The sequence below is a fragment of the Canis lupus genome, chromosome 6, assembly GCF_011100685.1.
Source record: "Canis lupus familiaris isolate Mischka breed German Shepherd chromosome 6, alternate assembly UU_Cfam_GSD_1.0, whole genome shotgun sequence".
In the NCBI taxonomy this organism is placed as follows: Eukaryota; Metazoa; Chordata; class Mammalia; order Carnivora; family Canidae; genus Canis; species Canis lupus.
Window position 1 is genome coordinate 76,072,725 of NC_049227.1, and position 19,745 is coordinate 76,092,469.

The 19,745-nt window shown below is 33.3% G+C and overlaps 1 protein-coding gene across 5 annotated transcripts in view; it reads left to right on the forward strand.

Annotated features, from left to right (window-relative positions):
• LRRC40 (leucine rich repeat containing 40) overlaps positions 1 to 19,745 on the forward strand; it is a 48,662-nt gene that overhangs the window by 15,112 nt on the left and 13,805 nt on the right. For all 5 annotated transcript variants that reach the window (XM_038541676.1, XM_038541678.1, XM_038541677.1 and 2 more), the window contains 8 exons: positions 232 to 305; positions 2,876 to 3,005; positions 5,857 to 5,980; positions 9,029 to 9,171; positions 11,347 to 11,519; positions 12,864 to 12,951; positions 13,069 to 13,114; positions 19,218 to 19,326. In XM_038541676.1, coding sequence (XP_038397604.1) covers positions 232 to 305; positions 2,876 to 3,005; positions 5,857 to 5,980; positions 9,029 to 9,171; positions 11,347 to 11,519; positions 12,864 to 12,951; positions 13,069 to 13,114; positions 19,218 to 19,326 — 887 coding nt within the window. The remainder of the gene's footprint in view (positions 1 to 231; positions 306 to 2,875; positions 3,006 to 5,856; positions 5,981 to 9,028; positions 9,172 to 11,346; positions 11,520 to 12,863; positions 12,952 to 13,068; positions 13,115 to 19,217; positions 19,327 to 19,745) is intronic.

Here is a 19,745-nt window from a genome sequence, read left to right on the forward strand (position 1 = left end):
ATTTTTTTAAATAGTAATATTTAAAATTGATGACATATCACTTCATGATTTTGAACAGAAGTTTGGTCACTTCAAATTACTTTTCTTCTTTTATACGTAGAACAAATTAACAGTACTCCAACTTTGCTGTTGAATTAGAATAACAGAATTATTATTGAAGAATTTTGTACAATGGCAAACTCATATGGTTAATTATGACTAAGATATTGACTGTTTTTAAATAACTTTTAGATACATGATAATCAGCTGACATCCCTTCCTTCAGCTATAAGAGAGTTAGAAAATCTTCAGAAACTTAATGTCAGGTAAAATTTAAGCTTATTTAATTTCAGTGTTGCTAATATAAGGGTGTAAATCTGATATTCTTAAATTTTTTTCTAACATCAGAAAATATTTTTGTATTATCAGAAAGTGGTAAAAGAGAAGAATGTTAAATTTCCTCAGATTATTTTTTTTCCTCAGATTATTTTTATTTTTGTTTTAGAATTACATGTTTTTCTGATTTTAAAAATATAAGGCCTTTTTGTTTTTGAAGTACTTTCTGTTTTATTTATTTACTTTTTTAAAAAAAATATTTATTTATTGAGAGAGCGCGTATGCACGCCTGGAGGACAAGGACAGAGGGATAGGGACTAGCAGACTTCCTGCTGAGCTGGGAGCCTGAGGACCTAGGGCTTGATCCCAGGATCCAGGGATAATGATTTGAGCGGAAGGCAGACACTTAAGAGGCTGAACCACCCAGGCGATCCCCTTTTTGTTTTATTTTTATGTAACAATTTTTACTGGGTATTTTAGTAACTGTATTGTTGATATCTCAGGTTTTAAGTTACTGTGATATTCTAAAAAATAGAATATTTTTTCCAAAATCTAGGAAATAGGAATTTTGAATAGGAAAAGGAATATTTTGAATATTAGGAAATAGGAAAATTTTGAAATGATTCTTTCATTAATGGTAAAAATGTCATGGTTTAAATATTAGTAGTATTTATTTATTTATTTAGATTTTATTTATTCATGAGAGACAGAGAGGCAGAGACACAGGCAGAGGGAGAAGCAGCTCCCTGGGGGGTTATCTGATGTGAGACCCCCATCTCGGACCTCCAGGATCACGCCCTGAGCCAAAGGCAGACGCTCAACCGCTGAGCCACCCTGGCGTCCCGAATATTAGTAGCTTTTAAACTTTTCTGAGAACTCCTGGGGTTCTGTAGATGTGCTTCTAGTACTCCTTGGTAGGTGTATGGGAAGCCGGGCAGCTGAAGCTCTGGCTAACTTTGTTTGCTTTTCAATACACACCTAGACTTTCAAGAAATAATAACTATCTTACATGTTATGTATACACAGATTAGAGGAAAAGGGATTTGGGAAGATTTCATTTAGGAGATTAAAAGGTTTATTAAGTGTTCAAAACATAGTTTGAAAAACTGGTTTATAAAATTGGTATGGTTACAGATCTATCTAACAGCATAGTCAAGTCTTAGTGCTCTGCAGGTAAGCTAATTGCTTTGAGGGAAAATGGTTCCTTAAGTTACAGTCCTTATCTGTTGAAAAAATTACATAAATCAGCAAAGATATCTACATAAATGGTGCTAATTATTTAGAGCTACATCAGACCCTCTTCCCCATACAAGTCCAAGGCATGGATATGACCTGCAAAGTCAAGAATGGGGAGGGTTGAGAGAAGAGGTGAAGGAGTATGGATTGGGTATGGCAATGGCTTTAGCTTTGGCTTCCAGCACTTTAGAAGATAAGTGTTAGGATGGAGGAAGTAGATGGAGAATGGAGTAGAAGAAATGTGTAGCTAGAAATGTATTACGTCTCTGCCCAACTATGTCCCTGTGACATTTACAAAGATTTCAGTTAAGTGTCCAATAGTAATAGCAAATTTTTGACAACTGTTTAGTGGTTTTAATTTATTTTAGAAGGTATCTTGTGGTATTTTTGTTTTAACTACTTTGATTTGTGTATAATTTAAGGTTATTTTTACCCCATTGTATTTCTTATGTCACCCTGTTATTTGTTAAATAATTGTAAATGGAATAAAAATAGAATGGAATTCCTAAGTGAATAGTTGAGATAAATCTGGGAATAAGTTAAATCAGGTCATCTCTTAATTACCAGGGAATGTATCATCTTTAGTGACTTGGGACATCTAAAACAATAAACTGAGTAACTCTACAGAAGGACCAAGCTGAAAATTTAAGACTAAGAACAAAGAAGAGTGAAGTTGCATATTACATTTAGCTGGACATGCCAGGCCCTTAAACAGAAATAGCTATTTTTGTCTTGAGTGCCAGCTTGAAAACATAATCCCCATAGAAGCTGTAGTGTATATGTGCCCATATCTCTGTTAAAATTCTAAAATTCAGATATGGGGCACCTAGGTAGCTCAGTCAGTTAAGCATCTGGCTCAGGTGATGATCTCCGGGTCCTGGGAGAGAGCCTTGTGTCAGGCTCCCTGCTCAGTGGGGAATCTGCTTCTCCCTCTCCTGCTGTCCCCCACCCACTTTGCTCACACATACTTTCTTTCTCTCTAATAAATAAAATCTTCAAAATAAAATTCAGATACAGTATGAAAAATTAAAAGAGTCCAGTGTATCCTTCCACATACAAAATCAAGAGTAGGCTCTAAGGAAGCAATCAAAAGTTCACAAATTATTTGGTTTTAAACCTTTATTTCTTTGTTTTCTTTGAAACTCAATTTGATTACTCTAGATGACTATAATTTTAATGAGTTATACAGTTTTTGGATGTGAACTTTGATAAGTTTTTAGAATTAGTTATCCTATTTCATTTTTTAAAATGAGCCCATGTAGTTAGCAAAAATACCTAACCTGTTGTTACCAAATTACTCAGCATTTATTTTATCAATCAATAGCCATAACAAACTGCAAATACTTCCTGAAGAAATTACAAATCTAAGAAACCTGAAAGGCTTGTATCTCCAGCATAATGAACTAACTCGTATACCAGAGGGATTTGAACAACTTTTCAATTTAGAAGATTTGGTAAGTTGTGATTTTTGAATGTTTATATAATTTGGGGCTGATGGGATTTTTCATCAGGCCAAGAAATTGTATATATGATTGAAATAATGAAAAACATGGACAGCTGATTATATGACTAGATTATCAGAAACCATGTTTCCATTAGATTGCTCAATCAGTAATTGTAAATTTATTTTTCCTATTTTTTATTACAAATTCACCTTAGGTTTTAATAAAAGAAGAGGGTATGGAAGAGGGTAATAAGGATGACTGTTACCAGAGGATTTTATGACTTTGCAAAATAGAGAATAGGTGTCTTTAGCATAAATGAATTCCCATTTCTATACCCATTCCTTCTTTATTGTCCCCATAACTCTCCTGTCCTTTGAGTGTCCAGTTTCCTTTAAGTCCTGCCTTTTCTTCCCTATTTTTCAGAATGTCACCTGACCTCACAAGATTTTCATTCTATGTCATATCCTAAATAGAGATAACCGCAAAGCAATACAGATATTATTTTAAGAATAATGAAAACAATAGGCACGTTGCTTTGTTCTTTACAAACAGCAAGGTACATAGTTTTATCTTCTAGAACAGATATGGAACTATGGTTTATTAAAAAAACAAACAACACACAGTACCTTCTCTGAAGCCATGTTACTAATCAGGAATTCAGGATTTTAACGTAAGTCAGTTTGACTGCAAAGTGTATCCCTTTTTTTCTCCCACATACCCCTGAAAGAGTAAGATTCCATTGTAAAATATTCGATCTGAAAGACTTTAGCCAGATTAGATTAGTTGTTCCAATATGTAATCTCTACTACACATAGTTACTTCCTCTTATATTCTTGTTCTTTTCCCTATTACATATTTTCAAAAACTTACTTATGTCACTTTAAAGTTTATTTCTCATTAAAGGGAAAATTAATTCTTTTACCTCTTTTTTTTTCCTGTAAATACATCTTCCTTGGATTCCCCTCATCTGCTCTAGTGCTTGAAATCAACATATATAACTCTCCTCAACCATTCCTTCAATATCTCTCTTTGTCGTATTTCAATCTGATCAGATTGGACATAAGGTTTGGAAAGTGAAAGGCATAGGTAGATAAAATGAATAGCTAAAGAAGGAGCCATCAGATTTTCTTATAAAATTTAATGGTAAAAGATAGTAATTGATATATAAAAAAAAGAAGAGTGTTTATATTAGCAAGGAAACCTAATAAACTATAGCAATTCCCAGTTGTTTCCTTTTTATGGGTTCCCAGATAGTCATTTGCATAATGAAAGGATATTTCAGTTGAGAATTGTGTTCTTAAGGACACAGTATTAAATCATAAATGTGAACAGTATATCACATTAGAAATATAAGCATATTTAATAATTTAAGCAAGTACTATTTCTTAAAGTTATATAAAAACTTTAGCAATGGTACTAAGTAAATATTTATTGAAGAAGTGACAGCATACTGATTAATTTATATGTAAATGTACATGTTTTATATCTAACTTATTAACTGCAATAATTAAATGTTTAACTTCATTAGTAATTTTGATTAGGGTTCTTTTACCTTAAGAATTTTTGTGAATTAATATCTTTTCTGTGTCAAAAACTTAACTTTTTTATTTTGAAATAATTTTAGATTTATAAAAATGTAGAGAGTACAGAGAGTTTCCATAATTTGACATTTTACATACCCATGGGACATATGAAAAACTAAGTTATTAACATTGGTACAGTATTACTAACTGCACTATAGATTTTAAGATTTTCCTAGTTTTTCCACTAATATCTTTTTTTTTTTTTTTTTGTTCCAGGATCCAATCCAGACACTATATTGCATTTAGTGTCAGTAACATTTGATATTACAAAATATTTATTTAGTTGTAGTCTGTTGATTATTAGTGTTTAGTGTCGGAGTTATAGATTGTTGTTTCTTGTTGTAGACTGATGTCATTTATAATAGCAACTGTTTATAAAAAATAGCTGATCTAGCGTTTTTACCTTTTTCTGTCTTCTTAATTGATTTAGAGTTACAGAATGCAACTGTTTAATGTTAGACTAGATGAAAGTCTTCAGAGAACAAGTTCCCTTAAGTCATTTTTTTCTTATTCACTATTGCAACTGGCCCTACCTAACAGTTGGCTGATTGCTAATGGAGTACTTACACCTTATTCAGGTGTCATAAGAATTATCTGATTGTCTTTTAAATGAAATTTCAAAAAAAAGTTCTCTCAAAACTGTTTATGTTTTAAAGAAAAAATGGAAGCAATAACTTAAACAGGTATAGACATTCGATAAGCAAACTTGAATGAAGAAAAGTAGTAGAGAGTAAACTCCTGGACTTAGTCAAAGCAGACTTCTGAGGTCAGCAGAAGAACCAAGAGGGAATATTTTTTTTCCTTAAAAATTAAAATGTCCATTTTCTCAGCTGTATTTTTTTTCAAGAGTTTTCCTTCCTTGCAAAGATATTTTTCATTTCTTTTTACAGTTTACCCATAGTTTGCCTAATTTTTCATAGACATTAAAAAAATATTGGATGAACAAATAGATTTTTAATTAAAAACAATGCATTATATAGCATGACTTAATAATAGAAATTTTTTTTTTTTAAAAAAAGAAACCTTTATGTAAAATATTTCTGAAGTCAATTCGTTCTGATTCCTTTCTGCTACATTATTGGGCATATGGTGGTCTCATAGAACACTGAGGTAATGAATGACAGACAGTTTTTGAAATTGTCAGTGATTGAGAGTTACAAACGATTATCACCTCTGAAATATTCTTTCTTTATGTTGCAATCTCCTCAAAATCCTAGAATCACTTTGAGGCACCCATCATTTACTTATTTATTCATTCATTCTTTCTCTTTCTAAAGGATATTTCCAACAATCGTCTTACAACTGTTCCTGCTAGTTTTTCTTCTCTCTCCAGTCTGGTGCGACTCAACATTTCCAGTAATCAGCTGAAGAGTTTGCCAGTGGAAATAAGTGGAATGAAAAGTAAATCTTTTCTATTTTAAAACATACATAAGTGTGAAGTTGGTGCAACTTATATTTAGAAAAATAAATTGTAATATAGTTACAGGGAAGTAAAATAATAAATTTTATGGTGGTAAAGCAAATAATAGCGGCAGTCATATTATTTGCAGACCATTATTGTCTAGTTTAACTTCCTAAACAGTTACCATCAAAAGCATATTTTGGCATATCAAAAAGAAGAAAATAAGATATGATTATGAATCATGGTAAAACTGTATACCTGAGATATTGATTAGAGTTATCTCTTCATTCATTCATTCAGCATTCAATAAGAGGTATTCCCCTCTCATAGGTGATTCTCCTGGTGGTTATGTTATAGCTTGTAGACTCCTTGTGGTCCAAAGGAAAGACATCAGGAGATGGTGTCAAAAAAAAAAAAATGGCCATCATTTTTTTTTAAGGTTAAAATAGTGGTTTTATTGAAGTTTACCATTGAATCATTGTGTTGAACATATTCTAGAACTAATATTAAGGGATAAAAAAGATTGAAGGTATGTTTCAGTACCTTTTAAATAATTATACTTAGTTCTCTTAGAATTCTTGATTTAGAGGGCAGAATCATTATTTTGTTTTGTTTGAGTCTTTTGTTTTAAAGACAAACTATCATTATTTCTTGGTTGATGAGCATACTGTGTGTCAGCTGTACATTGTTTACCTTATCTAGTCTTTTCTGCTAATCATGTATAACCCCTCTTCATTTTTTTTAAACCTCCCTTTTGTGGAAGTTACAGGAGTGATTTTGTATAGATGATAGATCAGTTTGAGATAAATTTGTAAAATTGTGCTCTTTTTACTTTAGATTAATAGTCATTTGTCATTTGTAATAGGAATGTGTAAGTTAAATCTTCCATAAATTGAGTTGATACTTTAGGGGAGCCTTTACATGGGATAACAGTAATTGAAACTTTGCTTGTCTTTGCTGTTTTTCAATAAAGGTGCTAAAAAGTAGAGCTAAACATAAAATACATTATCTTAATATATAAGAAGGTTGGATTTTTTTTTCATAAATTGGACATATCTTGAGAGATGGGAAAACAGGGAAATCAGTAGAAAAATACTTTGAATTTATAGCAGTTTTTCCAATATTCTATATAAATAATGATTGAACGCTTTATCCTTTTTGCCATGACAGTGATACTTTTAAACTGTCACCAATAGGGCATATACGTGTTTTTTCCACCTTTAACAACTAGACCCCAAGAACAATATCTAACACTTGTGTGGTTCTTTTTAACTCAAATGCTTTTACATATATTGTTTTGCCATCACAAAGTTATATTAGGTTAGAAAGATGTATATTTTTTATATTTTAGAGATTCATAAACCTAGGCTTATAAATTATCTTATAAAATGTTGAGCCAAGGCTTGAGTTATGAATCACAACATTTCTGTAAGGGTTTGAATCCTCTTACTCCATCCCCATTACTCTTTCCACTATGCGGTGCTTGTATTCTCAGTCTCTTAAATGCAAACAGTTTTGAAGACTATGGTGTCTGTTTTAAAACAAACTTTTCAAAAAAAAAATTGAACAAACTCTTCTTCATAGAATTTCCTGGATTTGGGGTGGATCACATTGTGACATTTTAAAAATGCTCTAGCCAAATAATACATAAATTATTATAGCATTTGTTGAAAGTAGTGCTATTACATTTGTTTTGAAAAGCAAGTAGCCTCTTTAAATACTCTAAGGCAGTATCAACCTAGACTTCCATTATATTAAAATTTGTAGGCTCAAAGTACAGCTAAAAAGTTGTAAAATGCATATCACCTATTCAAACTAGAGGGTTGAGAGTGAATTGAGGAAAATATGTGATAGCCATTATAAGTGGAAGAATCTGAGACGTGGATTAGGGAGAAACCTGCTTATGAAATGCTTAAGGGAAAGAAGACCTTTACTTTTTTCCATTTTTGTTTTCTTATATGCCTTTTAAGAAAGAAAAATCCAGGAGGTAAGAGAGATGTTGCAAGTAAGAACATCCTTCTCGAGCTATAGTATGCATTCTTGTCCATAGTGTTAGCTGAGATGTTAGAGAAAGGATGTAATTTAAGCAAAAATAGGAAAAGAAATGAAGACAGGGAGGGAGGGAGAAGACAGTATGGATAAATGGAAAAATAGGACATATATGGAAATCCAAGGCTTTTGGACAGAAAGTCAACTTGCTTAGTTTAAATACATGTGTCTCATACTAGCCAGTTACTTGACATCCATTCATACAGTTCGTATGCTTGCATGTTTATGTCTTTACCTGAAGCTTTTTCTTTTTAAAGATGTATAATTATTATAGGGGTGCCTGAGTGGTTCAGTTGGTTAAACGGCTGACTCTTGATTTCACCTTAGAATATCAGGGTTGGGAGATCAAGCCCTGTGTGGGGCTCTGTGTTCAGCAGAGTCTGCGTGAGATTCTCTCTCTCCCTTTCTCTCTGCCCCTGCTGCTCTGTAAATCAATCAATCAATCAATCAATCTTAAAGAAATAAAAGATATATAATCCTGAGGAAAATAATATCATAGTGTGTAGTTTATATTTTTAGAATACCTTAACAGAGTACTAGAGTGTTTTGTTTTTTACTATTACAAAGATAACTTGGACTATTATTAAACATCCTTAAAAAAAAGATTTTATTTATTTATTTATGAGAGACACAGAGAGAGGCAGAGACACAGGCAGGGGGAGAAGCAGGCTCCATGCAGGGAGCCTGGTGTGTGGGACTTGATCCCCGAACTGTGATCATGCCCAAAGGCAGAGGCTCAACTACTGAGCCACCCAGGCGTTCCTATTAAACATCATTTTAATGCCATTTCCCTTTAATTATAATTAAATATAAAAGCAATCAATGTATGTTTTTTCCTTCAGTATTATTCTAGGATTCTTGATTATTATAGCAGTATATAGTAGCATGGGTTTGTAATTCTTCATGACGTACACATTCTTTGAATGTATACATAATTATAGACCAATATTTTTCTCTTTATTAAAGTATTTTTGTTTTTCACTTACTATGTATTGTAGGATTAAAGCATTTGGATTGTAATTCAAATCTTTTAGAAACTGTACCTCCTGAATTGGCTAACATGGAATCACTAGAATTGCTTTATTTACGGAGGAATAAATTACGTTTTCTACCAGAATTTCCTTCTTGTAGATTATTAAAGGTAATATTTATCTATTTATTTATTTATTTTTTAAATAATAAATTTATTTTTTATTGGTCTTCAGTTTGCCAACATACAGAATAACACTCAGTGCTCATCCTGTCAAGTGCCCCCCTCAGTGCCCGTCACCCATTCACCCCCACCCCACGCCATCCTCCCCTTCCACCACCCCTAGTTCGTTTCCCAGAGTTAGGAGTCTTCATGTTCTGTCTCCCTTTCTGATATTTCCTACCCACTTCTTCTCCCTTCTCTTCTATTCCCTTTCACTATTATTTATATTCCCCAAATGAATGAGACGATATAATGTTTGTCATTCTCCGATTGACTTATTTCACTCAGCATAATACCCTCCAGTTCCATCCACGTCGAAGCAAATGGTGGGTATTTGTCATTTCTAATGGCTGGGGAATATTCCATTGTATACATAAATCACATCTTCTTTATTTAAAGGTAATATTTAGTTGATTACTAAATAACTATATATTTTCCAAAAGTTAATTATGAAAATGAAATTTTTAATCTTGCTTTAAGTTGGGAATATGTATTATATGTTTTCCCTATATGTTTCAGAATTTTAATGACTAAATACGTTAATGGTATTGTTAGCAGTAGATTTTTGTATTTTTATTTTTATTTATTTTTTAAAGGTTTTATTTATTTATTCATGAGAGACACAGAGAGAGAGAGAGAGGCAGAGACACAGGCAGAGGGAGAAGGTTTAAAGGTTTTATTTATTCATGAGAGACACAGAGAGAGAGAGAGAGGCAGAGACACAGGCAGAGGGAGAAGAGGCTCCATGCAGGGAGCCCGATGTTGGACTCGATCCCAGGTCTCCAGGATCAGGCCCTGGGCTGAAGGCGGTGCTACACCGCCGAACCACCCAGGCTGCCTGTTTTTTTTTTGTTTGTTTGTTTGTTTGTTTTTAAGAAGTCATCAAGTTTAGGAGTTTGTCCATCTCATCTGGGGAGTAGTTTATAACTGGAGAAGTAGATGATGAGGCTAACATAGTAAGGTGGAGCCATACTGTAGGACACCTTGTAGTACTAGGAAGGCATATGTATCTAATTTAAGTTGCCACATCTCCTGTTTACTTGACCATAATCGAGTCTGTTTAATTACATTCTTTTGGTTTTAAGTATATAGCATTAGCATTGTCTTTTAAATTTGTCATAAACGTTGTCTTTTAACATTGTTCTCCTTCATGTGTTTTTGTATATTAGAGTTAAAAGGGCTTCTCTTTTTTTTTTTTTTAATTTTTATTTATTTATGATAGTCACAGAGAGAGAGAGAGAGGCAGAGACACAGGCAGAGAGAAGCAGGCTCCATGCACCGGGAGCCCGACGTGGGAATCGATCCTGGGTCTCCAGGATCGCGCCCTAGGCCAAAGGCAGGCGCCAAACCGCTGCGCCACCCAGGGATCCCTAAAAGGGCTTCTCTTAAACAGAATGGTGGCAGTGTTAAAAGGAACTGAGAAAGTTATTTAGTTGAAGATTAATTATCCATCTGATAATTATAGATTCTGTTAATGGGAAATCACTATATTTAATAATCACTAATGAGGAGCACCCAAGTGACTTAGTTGGTTAAGTGTCTGACTCTGGGTTTCAGCTCACGTCATGATCCTCAGGGTTGTGAGATTAAGACCCATGTCGGGCTCCCTGCCGAGCATGGAGTTGGCTGGAGATTCTCTCTTCTGCCTCTGACCCGTTCATGCACTTTTTCTCTTACTCTCTCTGAAATAAACCTTAAAAAAATGATTACTAATTAAAATGTTGAATAACAACAAACTAATTATAATTTCTTATGCTTATTCCAACTTGTTTTTAAAACTTTAAAATTTTTATCAGCATGGTTCTTGGATTTGTATTTTTATTAATTCTATAACTGTAATTACTAAATCATTTCTGTGCTTTGATTTGTAAACTTTGAACTTCCTGGCAGATTAAATCTTTAATTTTTTTTAATTATCAGAAAATCCTTGAACATGTTCTATTTTTACATTTTTAGCTATAAGATAGCTTACTTGTAATTGCAAGCTTAAGCACCTGAATTAGTTAGAAACTTATGTTTTTTCCATGTTTTTCAGTGATTTGAAATTAAGATTTCAATTTTATTTTTAATATCTAATATAAAATTGAATACAGGAATACATATGATTGATCTTTGGTTTTGTAGGAATTACATGTAGGTGAAAACCAGATTGAAATATTAGGGCCAGAACATCTTAAGCATCTGAATTCTATCCTTGTGCTAGACCTGCGGGATAATAAGTTAAGATCTGTTCCAGATGAAATTACACTACTACAGTCTTTGGAAAGGCTTGACCTAAGCAACAATGATATTAGTAGGTAAGTTTAAAGATCAAATGAATAAGAAATCATGCCTGCATTTGCTTATAATTCATTAGTTAATATTAATAAATATTTGCAAAAAATATGTAGAGATTTTTTTTTTTCTAAATTCACTAAATATTTATTGGACAAGTATCATATGCAGACCTACAAAGAATGGTTAGATTTGATCCTTGGCAGCAAGCTTAAAGTACTAATAGAATCAGGTATATTTATAAGTTACTCTGATTCACTCAGAACAGAAACTGAGAAATCAGGATTTTTATGTTTACTGCTCTAGCTCTGACTCCTAGATCAGTGTCTGGGTAGATAGAAAGTGCTTGATAAATATTTGTTGAATTTATTAAATGAATGTGAAGCCATGGAAGAGATACAAAATGCTTTGAGGGCTTAAAGGAAACATAGGAATCAGCAATTTATTGAAAGGAGTTGGCAGCCTTTGTAGAAGAAGAAACATTCTTAGCTGCTGGATGGGACTGGGACTAGGGTGAGGCAAGTTACGTTCTTATAGCACAAAATTTAAGAGCACACTCACTTTCAGGATCCTGCCTTGCTCTAATCCACCATATGGTCTTTCAGGGATGACTGTGATTTTTAAGTGCACACATAAGGTGTCACAGTGATTCACTTGGTGGGACAAAACTTAAGCATGAAGAAAACTTTGAAAGTTCAGGAAATTGTAGGGGTATATTTAGAGAACTGCAAGGAATTGAGTTAACCTGTTTAGTAGGGGACATTTAGGGAGATGGTGAGGAATTAGGGCTTGAAAGGTAAGTTGAAGCCATGTGGAATAAGTCCTTAAAATGCCTCTGAAGAGTCAGTTTTCCTTCATGAAGAAACGAGGAGCTACTGAAAGATTAGGAGCAGGATCAATTTGATTATAATCTTATTAAAAATATAAATTGGTGATTGTGGGGTGAGTACAGTTTTTGTGGGTACGAATGGTTTTGTGAGTGGGAAATAATAATAGATTATTAGGGACGAATTTCATTTGGTTACTTGAACAAAATCAGAACATTTAGTATCCTTGAATATGGCTGTCTTGAATCACTGATTTATTCAAATTTACTTTTTACAATTTTTATTTAGCAAATGTTTTGTAGCTCATACTTTTTTTTAGCAATCACAGTATGACAGTTTCAAAACAGATCTCTTTTTTCTTTTACATGTTCAGCATTTATCTGAAAAGGAAATACTTATGGCCTATGTTTCTTGGACTCTCTTTGGCACTATTATAAGATATATAGTTGGTCATATGTTGTTAGTTTTATACTCAACTATTCGGTTGAATTATACTTAACTCTTCATGTTAACCCTGAAATCATTTTAATCTTTTTGTAGTCTACCCTGTTCATTGGGAAAACTCCCTTTGAAATTTCTGGCGCTAGAAGGAAATCCTTTGAGAACCATACGAAGAGAAATTATAAATGTAAGCATATTTAGAATTCAGTTCTGGTCTTTAAATTTGAAATTCAAACATACATTTTGATCTATGAAACTACAAGGTATGTCTTGATGAATATATGTCTTCTCTCCACCTTTTCAGAAAGGAACCCAAGAAGTCCTAAAATATCTGCGAAGCAAGATTAAAGGTACTTTTCTATTTTTTTCCTGTATTTTGAAGGATAGTATGAAAGACAGCGAAAAGCTAATAGTATATAAATTTACATGTATTGTGAGTATAAATTAGAGGAAATGGTCCCTGACAGGTGGTTTTAATGCTGAATCCATACAGGCCATAAATATGCTGAAATCATAAAAAAATCCTTAATTTCACAGTAATGCTTTATCTTTAATTTCTTTGATTTGTGTTATAGTATGTCAGTTGGAAAATAAAAGATTCAATAAACATCCTAGTGCTTTAACTTTGAAAAAAGAGCAAAACTTGACTTTTATGATATGGTATAGTATATGAATTCTGTTGACTAGGAGGCATATTAACAATTATTTGAATACTTGCTTCATACATAGTTTTGCTAAGTTCTGACAAGAATAAAGATAAAACACATTTTTCAGGATATGTTAATTTAGCATGAATATGCATCAAAAGAGAAACTGATACTGTACATTTAATTTTTAATGCCTCAATAAAATTGTGCTATATCCCAATTTTTATTTTATGTGTGTCATTGTAGGATACACGAGTATATTTAAAAAGTCAGCTATACTAATGTATTGCTGTATAACAAACAGTCTACAACTTAGTGGCTAACCTAAGCAAATGTTAATTTAGCTCACAACTCTGGTTATGCACAGCCTAGCTTAGCACCATATTGGCAGTCAGTATATGTTAAATTAATAATTGTATACTTCAGCAATTTCCATTTACAACTGTGGTCTTCAAATAAATTAACAATTTTCTAAGACTCTTATTTCCTGCCAATCAAGGCGTTTCATTTCTTTTCCAGGTATGCTTTCTCCTCCAGAAATTAATTTTTATTAATTATTCTGATATGAATCAGTTAGAAGTCATAGCGAAATAATCAAAACAATTTTTAAAAAATATTTTATTTATTAATGAAAGAGAGAGAGAGGCAGAGACACAGGCAGAGGGAGAAGCAGGCTCCATGCAGGGAGCCCGATGCGGGACTCAATCCTGGGTCTCTAGGATCACAACCTGGGCTGAAGGTGGCACAAAACTGCTGAGCCACCCGGGCTACCCCAAAACAATTTTTAAAGACTTAATGTTTTTAGAGTAGTTTTAGCTATACAATGAAATTGAGATATTTCCCATATATCCTCTGCCCCCACACATCCATAGCCTCCTTCATTTATAAACATCACTTACCTGAATGGTATATTTTTTTCCCAAGAATGAACCTACATTGACACATCATCACATCCCAAATCATAGCTATGTTGGACTTCACTCTTGGTGTAGTATATTCTTTGGGTTTGGGAATTTATTCACCATTGTAATAATCATACAAAGTGTTTTCACTGCCATAAAAATCTGTGATCAGTCTGTTTATCCTATTATCCCCTTTATCAGCCCATCTCTGGAAGCCATTAATCTTTTTCTCATCTCCATAGTTTTGCCTTTTCCAGAATGTCATGTAATTAGAATCGTCCAGATTGGGTTCTTTCACCATGTAGTATGCATTTAAGTGTCCTCCATGCTTTTCATGACTTGATAGCTCATTTTTTTTAGCACTGAATAATCTATTGTCTGGATGTACTACAATTTATCTATTCACCCTACTAAAGGGTATGTTGGCTGGTTGCATGTTTTGGCAATTATGAATAAATCTATTCTTTTTTGCATGTGGATCTCCTGATGTTTCAGCACCATTTGTGGAAAAGACCCTCTTTATTCCACTGTATTTATTGTCTTTGTTCCTTTGTCAAAGATGAGTTGACTGTATTTAGGTAGTCTTTTATGGGCTCTTTGTTTTATTCGTTTGTCAGTTTTTTACTGTCTCGATTACAGTGGCTTTATAGTAAGTCTTCAAGTTGCATAGTGTCAATCCTCCCACTTTGTTCTCCTCCATCAATATTGCATTTGCGATTTTGAATCTTTGCTTTATATAAACTTTAGAATCAGTTTGTCACTATCCCCAAATTACTTGCTGGGATTTTGATTGGGATTGCATTGAATATATCAAGTAGGGAAGAAGGGACTTCGTGACAATATTGAGACCTTTTATCCATGAATATGGAATAACTCTCCATTTATTTAATTCTTTGATTTCATTCATCAGAGTTTCTAATTGTCCTCATAGAGTTCTTATACATATTTTGTCATATTTATATATAAGCATTTCATTTGGGGGGGATGCTAATGTAATTACTATTGTGTTTTTAATTTTAGATTCTACTTATCGATATAAAGGAAAGCAATATACTTTTATATATGAACATTCTATCCTGCAACCTTACTACGTAATCACTTACTAGTTTCAGGAGGTTTTGCTTGTCCCATCTTTTGGATTTTCTGCCTATGATCATGCCATCTGTGAACAAAGGCTATTTTCTGTCTTCCTTCCCAATTTGTGTACTTTTAGTATCATTTCCTTACTGAATTGCAGTATCAAGGACATTTCAGTATGATGTTCAGGAGTGGTGAGAGGGGCATCCTTACCTCATACTTCATCTTAGGGAAAGGGTTCAAGTTTCTCACCATTAAATATGATGTGAGTTGTAGAGTTTGTGTAGATACTTCTCGGTAAGTTGAGAAAGTTCCCCTCTATTCCTCGTTTACTGAGAATTTTTATCATAAAGGAGCGTTGGCAGTTGTCACATTTTTTTTTAAAGGTTTTATTTATTCATGAGAGACAGAGAGAGAGAGGCAGAGACAGCAGAGGGAGAAGCAGATTCCAAGCAGGGAGCCTGATGGTGGGACTTGATCCCAGGACGCCAGGATCACGCCCTGAGCCGAAGGCAGCACTAAACTGCTGAGCCATCCAGGCTGCCCATGTCACATATTTTTTTTGGTTTTTAGCCTATTGACATGAAGCATTACATTGATTTTTGAATGTTGAACTAGACTTAAAATCCTGGGTTAAATACCACTTAGTCACAGTGTATAATTTAAAAAATACTTTTTAATATTAAATTTGCTCATATTTTGTTGAGGAATTTTGCATGTATGTTCATGAGATATAGTGCTTTCTAGTTCTTTTCTTGTAATATCTTTATCTGCTTTTGGTTTTAGGTCATTGTTGGCCCCAGAATAAGTTAGGAAGTATTCCTTCTGCCTCTGTCTTCTCAAAGAGATTATAAAAATTGATAAAATTTCTTCCTTAAATCACCAGTGAACCCATCTGGACCTGGCTTTCTGTTTTGGAAGGTCATTAAATATTCATTTAATTTCTTTTATTAGATATAGGTGTATTCAGCTTCTATGTTTCTTTTTTTGTGAGTTTTGGCAGATTGTGTCTTCCAAGCAATTGGTCCATTTCATCTAGATTACCAAATTTGTGGGAATAAAGTTGTCAATTTTAGAAAATTTTCATCATCTCAGTGAGAATTTTCATACTTATTAGCTATTATGGATAATGGTGTGATAAACACTTATTTACAGTGGGAGCTTGTGTTTTCATTTCCCTTGTGTGTATATCTAGGAGTGAAATTGCTGGGTCAGTGGTAAATTTATGTTTAGTCATTTGAGGAACTGCCAGACTATTTTACAAAGCAGCTGCACCAGTTTCCATTCTTACCAGCATTGTATGATTTTATATCCTCACCAACACTTGTTGTTTTCTGACTTTCTGATTCTAGATACCCAGGTAGGTGTGAACTGGCACCTCACTCTGGGATTCTTGCATATTTCCCTGACGACTAATGATGTTGAGCATCTTTTTGTGTGCTTATTGGCCATTGGTACATTTTTAGAGAAATGCCTTTTCAGACCTTTTGCCCAATTTTTAATTTATTGAATCTTTTTATTATTCAGTTATAGTAGTTCTTTATATAGTACAGATATAAGTGTCTTGTCAGATGATTTACAAATATTTTCTATCCCTTTGTGAGTTTGTTTTTCATTTCTTGATGGTGTCTGTTGAAACATAGAAGTCTTTTTTTTTTTTAATTTTGATGAAGTCAGGTTTTTTTTCTTCTTTTCTGCTTATGCTTTTGGTTTCATGTCTAAAAATCCTTTGCAAAAACCTACTTTATGAAAATTGGTTCCTATATTTTCTTCTAAGAGTTTTATATTTTTGCTCTTACATTTAAGAACTTCATCCATTTTGAGTTAATTTTTATATATAGCATGACATAAGGGTCCAATTTAGTTCTTCTGTCCAGTTTCTTTGCACCATTTCTTGAGACTACTTTTCTTTCCTCATTGAATGGTTTTGTCATTTTTATTGAAAATCAGTTGATACAGGGTTCATTCTGGACTCTCAATTTTATTCTGTTGATCTGTATGTCTGTCCTGTGCTTGTACCACAATCTCTTGATTATCATCGATTTGTAGTAAGTTTTGAAATCGGTAAGTGTAAATCATCTATTCTTTTTTCTCAGGATTGTTTTAGCTATTCTGCATTTTTCAGTCCCATATGAGTTTTGGAATCAGTTTGTTGATTTCTACAATAAAGTCAGCTGGGATTCTGATAGGGATTACATTGAATCTGTAGATCAGTTTAGGGAATATTGCCATCTTAGGTTTTTTAATTAAAAAGTTGGTAAATGCACATGGCAAAAAAAAAAAAAAAAATTCAACCAGTATACAAGGATATATAATAAAAAGAAAATCTCTCACATAGTTCCCTCCCAAGGCATGATAAGTTCCCTCTTTACATTCTTTCTGATGCTGATTATTAAAATTAGCTCTTTGAAAATGTTGAGAATACTCTATCTTAGTATGTCTCAGTATGTTGTCATACTCATATACACATATGTTTAAAAAATAATGCTAGGTTTTGTTGTGATTTAATATTGCCTATCTCCTGATCTAAATTGGCAATATACATTTCATATTCTTTAAAGTGACATAACCAAACTGCTAGGGTACTTCTAAATACTAAAACATTACTTAATACTGATAGATATCTTGGTGTCTTTTATTTTTATTTGATACGGTCTTTTATTCTATGCTACTTCTATAAATAAAATATCCATATGATGTTTGCATAAGAAATACTAGCTTAATGATTATTGATTAGTGAGTAATTAGTGAGCTCCATGCAAGAGAAATATACTTCACAGTATTCAACAAATGTTCAATAAAAGCCTACTGGAGGAAAACCTGGGGGGGCTTAGTGGTTGAGTGTCTGCCTTTGGCTCGGTGTGATCGCAGGGTCCAGAGATCTAGTCCCACATCGGGGTCCAGAGATCTAGTCCCACATCGGGCTCCCTGTGAGGAGGCTGCTTCTCCCTCTGCCTGTCTTTCTCTCTGTGTCTCTCTTGAATTAATGAATAATTAAAATCTTTAAAAAACAAACAAATAAATAAATGCCTATGGGGCTGAAGCAAGACAAGGGGTACTACTATTTGTTTTATGTTCTTTTGGTGTGCTCTCTGCTTTTAACTTACGATGAATGCTAGGACTATTTCATTTTTTTCACTGTAGAAAATTAATAGTCATATTTTACTTCTGTTCAGATGGCTTGAAATCTCTTGCAGGTGTCCTGAAATATGCCTATTTGGTAGACATTTGTGGGAAGTAATACTTTTCCTTTGTTAACAAATTCCTTCTAATAGACCATATTATTTTTCTTCTCTCTTTTTTTAAAGATTTTATTTATTTATTTATTTGAGAGAGAGAGAGATATATAGATAGCAACAGAGACAGCAAGAGAGAACATGAGCAGAGAGGATAGAGAGAAGCAAGAGCTGGACGAGGGGCTTGATCCTAGAACTCTGAGGTCATGACCTGAGCAGAAGGCAGATGCTTAACTGACTTAGCTACCCAAGCGCCCCTCCATATTATTTTTCTTAAGAGGAAGGATTAGTATCATTGTTTCTTCTGAGAGATTGTAGTTATTCTTTGAAGGTTATTTTCTACTCCTAAATTTTCTTAGGATAGGATTTATTAGAAGATTTTGAAGCCATATTATAGTAATTTTACCTATTTTCTATTAATTAAATAATAAGTTCTAGATGTAGATTTGAGTTATTAGAAATAAAGTATATGACTAAAGACATTCTCACCAATAATATCTAGAAGTCATGTGTACATTTTTACTATTTTCAGGAATTTAGAAGTGACTTTATAGTATAAATATTGTTTTCATGTAACTTTTCTCTTGCCAGATGATGGACCTAACCAAAGTGATTCTGTTGTTGAGACTGCCATGACACTACCAAGTGAATCCAGAGTCAATGTACATGCTATCATCACATTAAAAATATTAGACTATAGGTATGTAATTTTCTTTTATTTTTTATTTTTTTTATTTATTTATTCATGAAAGACACAGAGAGGCAGAGACACAGGCAGAGGGAGAAGCAGGTTCCATGCAGGGAGCCTGATGTGGGACTTGATCCGGGGTCTCCAGGATCAGGCCCTGGGCCAAAGGCAGGCACCAAACCACCGAGCCACCCAGGGATTCCCGGTATGTAATTTTCTTAAACACTGCAGAACATAATAGGAAATTTTGAAAAATAATCCTTCAGATGAAAGGAAAGTTGGTGAGGAAGAATTCATCAGAGTGTATTGGTATTTAGAATAATAGCAATTGCAGAAACAGTGATGAGATAAGAGCATATTAAAAGTACAGTGAACTTAAATGACCATTTCTTCAGTGATTTGTGTTTATTATGCTTTAGAGATAAATGATT